Source organism: Salvia splendens, chromosome 13 (assembly GCF_004379255.2).
Source record: "Salvia splendens isolate huo1 chromosome 13, SspV2, whole genome shotgun sequence".
In the NCBI taxonomy this organism is placed as follows: Eukaryota; Viridiplantae; Streptophyta; class Magnoliopsida; order Lamiales; family Lamiaceae; genus Salvia; species Salvia splendens.
In genome coordinates, this window is record NC_056044.1 from 25,787,251 (window position 1) to 25,794,798 (window position 7,548).

The 7,548-nt window shown below is 36.7% G+C and overlaps 1 protein-coding gene across 1 annotated transcript; it reads right to left on the reverse strand.

Moving 5' to 3' along the window:
- Positions 1-3,984: 3,984 nt before the first annotated feature.
- LOC121760778 (protein FAR1-RELATED SEQUENCE 5-like) lies at positions 3,985-7,314 on the reverse strand. Its single transcript, XM_042156398.1, has 4 exons — positions 7,305-7,314; positions 6,303-6,442; positions 5,695-6,188; positions 3,985-5,440 (listed from the first exon to the last, which is right to left on the reverse strand). The coding sequence occupies exons 1-4, from the start codon at positions 7,312-7,314 to the stop codon at positions 3,985-3,987; spliced, it is 2,100 nt and encodes a 699-aa protein (XP_042012332.1).
- Between the last annotated feature and the right edge of the window lie 234 nt (positions 7,315-7,548).

Below are 7,548 nucleotides of genomic sequence, written 5' to 3' on the forward strand. Positions count from 1 at the left end.
TTGGAAGTTCCAAGTTAATTGAGTCATTTCTATATTTGGTAAAAAGTAACCCCCTCTCTTACTTTATTCTCTCTACATCTCTCTTACTTTATTCACCAACCACTTAACACATTATTCTTAAACTCCGTGCCGAAAAGAAATGCCTCTATTAACAAGGAACGGAGGGAGTATTAACTTCAAAAGCAACACAGATTCCCACATGACCTTTGAGTTGCCAAAATATTAGGGTTTATGGTTAATATTGGGCTTAAACAATACTAGATATGCATACTTAATAACAAAATTGCAAAATTGGAATATTGAGATAAATAGACTGTGATCTATTTTTGTGAATGATAGCAAAATTTAGGTACTTATATGGAAATATTTGTGACTGTTAGTTTCAGAACCTTTATTGAAGAGAATATCTGTTGGAAAATATGTAGAAGATGAGTAATGAAAAGAATTATATATTTAATATAAGGAACAAAGGAGTGTATTCTTGCCTTTCAAAGAGATACATAAATTTGTAAATAAATACTACTCAAGCGGCATGTAAAGTGAGAGTATTGGATATTGATTAAGAATTGTGGATCCATCTAAGAAGATTTGCCTCAAATAACTTCTGAATTTGAAACAATGGCAGTTAAAGTTAATATCATCATAAGCTTAACCTAATTTATCTGAAGTCATTGGTTTAAATGAATGCTTATTTGTAATGTTATATATATAGGACTATGATCAATGCCAAACCAGTCTTAAACCTTAAACGCCGAACAACATCATTATAAGACAACCTGGAGTTCATTATAATGAACTAATGATAAACTTATAATGAACTTCAGATCTTTATATTATGCTTGATGATGTCATTGTTTTTATATCTTTAAATTCCCTATAATGAACTACAAACAAAATTGTAATGAACTCCGCGTTGTTTTATAATGATATGTTTGGTGTTTAGCGTTTAAAATTAGTTTGGTATATAAAACAACCCTATATATATATATATATATATATAGGGGGGCCTTATTCTCCTTTTCCACTCTTACATCCTTTTTCCTTCTTAGTAATAACCATTAGATCTAGGGAATCGACGGATTGGATTGTGTGACTAAATTTTCATCCGCGTTGCATTATAGAAGTTGGCGTAATGCAGTACAGGGGTAATTTGGCCATTTGACAGAAGCTGAACCGCCAAATCTTGGAAACTGCTAATTTTACGGGATTTCGAACGCAACAATTCTCCTTCTTCCATCAGTCATTAATCCCATTAATGGATGTATTATGTTATTTACTTGTTTGTGTTATGTTTTTTTGGTCTGTTTAGGTGGACGATGTACTCTCATAATGACCAACATATACCAAATAATGCACCAAACCTTATGCGTAATGCAAAGGCATAACCAAATAATGCTTGTGTATATTGTACACCTAATATACTGAGCCGTATATAGTACGCCTCAATTTTGTGTGCATCATATCTGCATATAATGTAAGTATTCGTAATACGTAATGCATTATTAAACGTTGTTTGTGAATTTTAACCAAATAATGCACCAATGCGTACGAATAATGCATTTGACAGAAGCTGAACCGCCAAATCTTGGAAACTGCTAATTTTACGGGATTTCGAACGCAACAATTCTCCTTCTTCCATCAGTCATTAATCCCATTAATGGATGTATTATGTTATTTACTTGTTTGTGTTATGTTTTTTTGGTCTGTTTAGGTGGACGATGTACTCTCATAATGACCAACATATACCAAATAATGCACCAAACCTTATGCGTAATGCAAAGGCATAACCAAATAATGCTTGTGTATATTGTACACCTAATATACTGAGCTGTATATAGTACGCCTCAATTTTGTGTGCATCATATCTGCATATAATGTAAGTATTCGTAATACGTAATGCATTATTAAACGTTGTTTGTGAATTTTAACCAAATAATGCACCAATGCGTACGAATAATGCATTTGACAGAAGCTGAACCGCCAAATCTTGGAAACTGCTAATTTTACGGGATTTCGAACGCAACAATTCTCCTTCTTCCATCAGTCATTAATCCCATTAATGGATGTATTATGTTATTTACTTGTTTGTGTTATGTTTTTTTGGTCTGTTTAGGTGGACGATGTACTCTCATAATGACCAACATATACCAAATAATGCACCAAACCTTATGCGTAATGCAAAGGCATAACCAAATAATGCTTGTGTATATTGTACACCTAATATACTGAGCCGTATATAGTACGCCTCAATTTTGTGTGCATCATATCTGCATATAATGTAAGTATTCGTAATACGTAATGCATTATTAAACGTTGTTTGTGAATTTTAACCAAATAATGCACCAATGCGTACGAATAATGCATTTGACAGAAGCTGAACCGCCAAATCTTGGAAACTGCTAATTTTACGGGATTTCGAACGCAACAATTCTCCTTCTTCCATCAGTCATTAATCCCATTAATGGATGTATTATGTTATTTACTTGTTTGTGTTATGTTTTTTTGGTCTGTTTAGGTGGACGATGTACTCTCATAATGACCAACATATACCAAATAATGCACCAAACCTTATGCGTAATGCAAAGGCATAACCAAATAATGCTTGTGTATATTGTACACCTAATATACTGAGCCGTATATAGTACGCCTCAATTTTGTGTGCATCATATCTGCATATAATGTAAGTATTCGTAATACGTAATGCATTATTAAACGTTGTTTGTGAATTTTAACCAAATAATGCACCAATGCGTACGAATAATGCATTTGACAGAAGCTGAACCGCCAAATCTTGGAAACTGCTAATTTTACGGGATTTCGAACGCAACAATTCTCCTTCTTCCATCAGTCATTAATCCCATTAATGGATGTATTATGTTATTTACTTGTTTGTGTTATGTTTTTTTGGTCTGTTTAGGTGGACGATGTACTCTCATAATGACCAACATATACCAAATAATGCACCAAACCTTATGCGTAATGCAAAGGCATAACCAAATAATGCTTGTGTATATTGTACACCTAATATACTGAGCCGTATATAGTACGCCTCAATTTTGTGTGCATCATATCTGCATATAATGTAAGTATTCGTAATACGTAATGCATTATTAAACGTTGTTTGTGAATTTTAACCAAATAATGCACCAATGCGTACGAATAATGCATTTGACAGAAGCTGAACCGCCAAATCTTGGAAACTGCTAATTTTACGGGATTTCGAACGCAACAATTCTCCTTCTTCCATCAGTCATTAATCCCATTAATGGATGTATTATGTTATTTACTTGTTTGTGTTATGTTTTTTTGGTCTGTTTAGGTGGACGATGTACTCTCATAATGACCAACATATACCAAATAATGCACCAAACCTTATGCGTAATGCAAAGGCATAACCAAATAATGCTTGTGTATATTGTACACCTAATATACTGAGCCGTATATAGTACACCTCAATTTTGTGTGCATCATATCTGCATATAATGTAAGTATTCGTAATACGTAATGCATTATTAAACGTTGTTTGTGAATTTTAACCAAATAATGCACCAATGCGTACGAATAATGCAATGGCACCTCCACATAATGCATTTGTATATTTTACATTACATTTATTAAGCAACATACAAGGTACGCCTCAGTTTTATGTGCGTCATATCTACATATAATGTAAGTATTCGTACTACGTAATGCATTGTTAAACGTTGTTTGTGAATTTTAACCAAATAATGCACCACCCCTAATGTGTAATGCAATGGTAACCTCAAATAATGCATTTGTATATTGTACTCATATATTAAGCATGACACATTGAGTTAAAATAATGATTATGAATAGAGATATGAACCGATCTATAAGCCTCTAATAAACCCATAAGATTAATCCAAAAAAACAAGTAAGCCATGGAATACAATTACAACCATCCTACTAAAAATAAATAATTGACCCAAGAACGACAAATGTTGTTTTTTTTAAAGATATGATTCAGGCTAGACTTTTCCCTTTTCGAGCATCTTTCTCCATCCTCATCTCTTTAAGCATATGACAGTTCCTAGAGTCGTGATGACCCACCTCATGGCAAGCCTTGCACTGTCTAGGAGGCCTAGACGCATCCTTTATAGCCTTCTCTCTCTTTGAAATAAGACGGCTTGCCGAGCTGCTGGCGTGGCCCTTCGTCTTCACAACATCGGGAGGATGCACCGCAACAGATTCAGGCCTTACCATTCCATAAAACTCTTCAACCATACGCCTCTTCTCAGCGACTGAGGTTGCCGGAGTACCAGTTTGAAGCGAGTTGCCAAGTTCTTCGATGCCAGCTACAAATGCCCGTAAAGCATCGATGTCGGTCTCAAACTGTCTAAGAAAACCATAAAACATCGAAATCGCCTGCTTGGACACAGTTTGCCTATCGTCAGCGGATGAGTGGGTAAGCACTGGATCATGAAACTCCCCGTGTACAGCCTTGGCTAAAGGAGTCTTCATCCATCGGCTTTCACAGTATTTGTCCGGGATCTTTTTCACCTCATTGTTCCGAAACAAGAAAAATATATGACTGCACAAATAACCATGACGACCAAAAAGTTTGCATTCGCAAAAGTAAGTATCATCCGTCTTGTCATGACGAACAAAATATGCATTGCGCTTGCTGTCGCCAAGCTTGTATGTGTCAACAGATTCTCCGGACATAAAACTCAGCACACGACATCTTTCATTACCCTCCACAATTTCTTCTTGTATTTTCCTGAACATACTGTCGGTAAATAATGTGGAAGCATGTTTCTCAAATGGAAGAGTAGTTGTGAGTATGGGTATGGAAGTGGCATCGTGGTAGTCCAAAGCTGTCCTACTGTTCCGCTGGAATTCTATAGCGTGGTTGAAATTCATGTAGAATTCGGCTATGTTTGCTCGGGGCTTCAGAAAATTTTTGTAAAAACTGTTCACTGATTCAGATATGGACGTAGTCCGAATCATCGATCCCATGGGAAAATCCCTGAAGTACGCCGGTATCCAGTACTCCCTATATGTATACAATGTTTTGAACCATTCGACGTCCTCTAGCTGATGATGTACGATCAATCTATTCCACTCCTCCTCGAATTCGTCCGGCTCTAATAGGTCCGACCAAACACAAGCGTTAAACTCCTTTTTGAAATTGTCGTCCCGCAATAATCTGTTTGGTACCTTGACTGCCAATTTATGCATAATATGCCACATACACCAACGGTGACGTGTGCCGACTAGGACCTCTTCAATCGCTGATCGCATACCCAAATCTTGATCGGTCACAATCATCCTGGGTGCTACACCCATACAATCTACAAAATGTCTGAACAGCCAAGCAAAAGCCCCTGTTTTCTCGCTGCAAACCAGCCCCGCTGCAAATGTCACAGGACTACCATGATTATCCTTTCCAGTGAAAGGAGTGAAGATCATACAGTACCTGCATACATGACAATTACCTGCAGTCAGAATCTAAAATATATCATAATGCAACATATTGTAATTCGTAATGCACGTACATCAATTAATAATGCATACTAAATATATTGTCTTCAGTAGCGTAAACATATCATAATGCAACTTGCGGCAATGCGTAAAGCAGTAACATCCAGTAATAATGCACATAATATACAATAGAAACATATAGTAAACATAAATAACACAATAGTCAGTTTCAACCGATTTGTGTTGTACGTGGAGTCGAAGGACACAGTATCACCAAACATGTGGTAATTTCTCTTCATTACACCGTCGCACCAAAACAAAGCAACCAACTGGTCAGATTCGTTAACTTCGTAGTGATAGGTGTAAGCCTCGGAAATCTCCTTCTTCCTCGCCATGTCATCCAACACCATTTGTACATCATATCCTTGTGCATATTCTTTGATGTCCCGTGAGGCATTCCTGATATCCCCAACCGTGCAACCAGCCAGTTCGAACCCACCAAGAATCTCCTTCAATACCTTAAATGTAAGCGTGGGTCCTATATTCGCCCTTGAACAGTCGAGGATAAATTTATGATGAACATCATCCAACTTGCGATTACTAGACATGAATTGCTGATGTTCCGTCTCAACCATGTGATGGTTATGAATCTCATTGAACTCGTGAATTATGTATCCCGACGAGCCATCTTCCGAGAAAAACCTGAAGGATATACTAGCTGTGCAACCACACCGCTTAGATAACTTCATACGCTTGATAGTGAAACCAGAACGAGCATTCAGCTGGTCATCCTCACCACCCTTTTTCCTTCCTTCCCTGTTGCATACAACTTGATACTAGGTCGTGACATCATCAACCTTCCTCATAGCTTGTTTGCGCGTATCGAAGCCAACTGCACGGGCATATATGTCGTAGAAAGCAAAAGCAAAATCCAATGATTGGAATTTCTGACCTACAACAGGCTTCATCGCGGCGGAACATTCAGGTACAACAACCACTGCACACAATTGGCAACAAAAAGGGGTCAGCAAAAAATAACAACTTTGGAATAAAATAAGCTGCCAAGCAATGCACGATTTGCACACATTCAATCTGTCAAATGTTTCACTTGGACGAACCCTTGATGTATGCATACGTATAACACACACTATTAAAAACGTCGTTTTTTATTTGTACATACTATACCCTACCCCCTTGGCTTGTGAAAACCTTCGGGAAAAACAAGAAACGTGTGCCAAAATCCAAAGCTAACAACTGATATTTAAGCCCTAGTAAAACGAGGCATAAAATCATACCTGTTTTAATTCGTACAACATACACATTCCAAATAATATATTATGCATTATACAAACAATATAGTGCATTACGGTTAATCAGTTGATGCATTATTGTTAAAAACTTTATTCATTAAACTATGTACGTTATAGACCTACGTAATTTATTACTGGGTCAGACACAAAGCTTTGTTAAATGTTGTTATTAATGTTTACATACTATACCCTAGCCCCTAGGATTATTAAACCCTTACGGGGAAAAAAGCAACGTGCGCCACTTATCGCAAACCAGAAAAAACGGTTTTACCCCGAAAACATAGCAGTTCAAAGAATTATGCATTACATATGATCATAAGTTCATTATGCTTCATCTAGATGTGCATTATATGTCTCGTTTCAACCTAATACCTTCGACATGCCGAGAGCGAATCCATGGAGGAAGGTTTCAGAGCAAGCGCTCATGTTATACCATGGCAACACAATACACTTAATTATTGCTGGTTAAAAATCAGATAATCAAACTGCTACAAAATTGAGACAGAAACATCCGCAATAAAAACAGAATCGTGAAGCTTCGAGATTTACCTTCTTCCATTGATTAGAAACGAAAGCTGTAGATCCAACGCCAATTAGACAACCTTACACTCCCGAGGATTAATTGAGCAAAGATTTGAGAATTGTGATAATTGAAACCTTGGAAAAAAATAGAGATTCGAAATCATATACACCGCAGCATTACCTTCCTTCATCGACGTGTTTTTTGGAAAAAAACTGCCGTATATTCCCATGAGAGAATCATGGGATTTCCATAACTATCAAATAATCATGT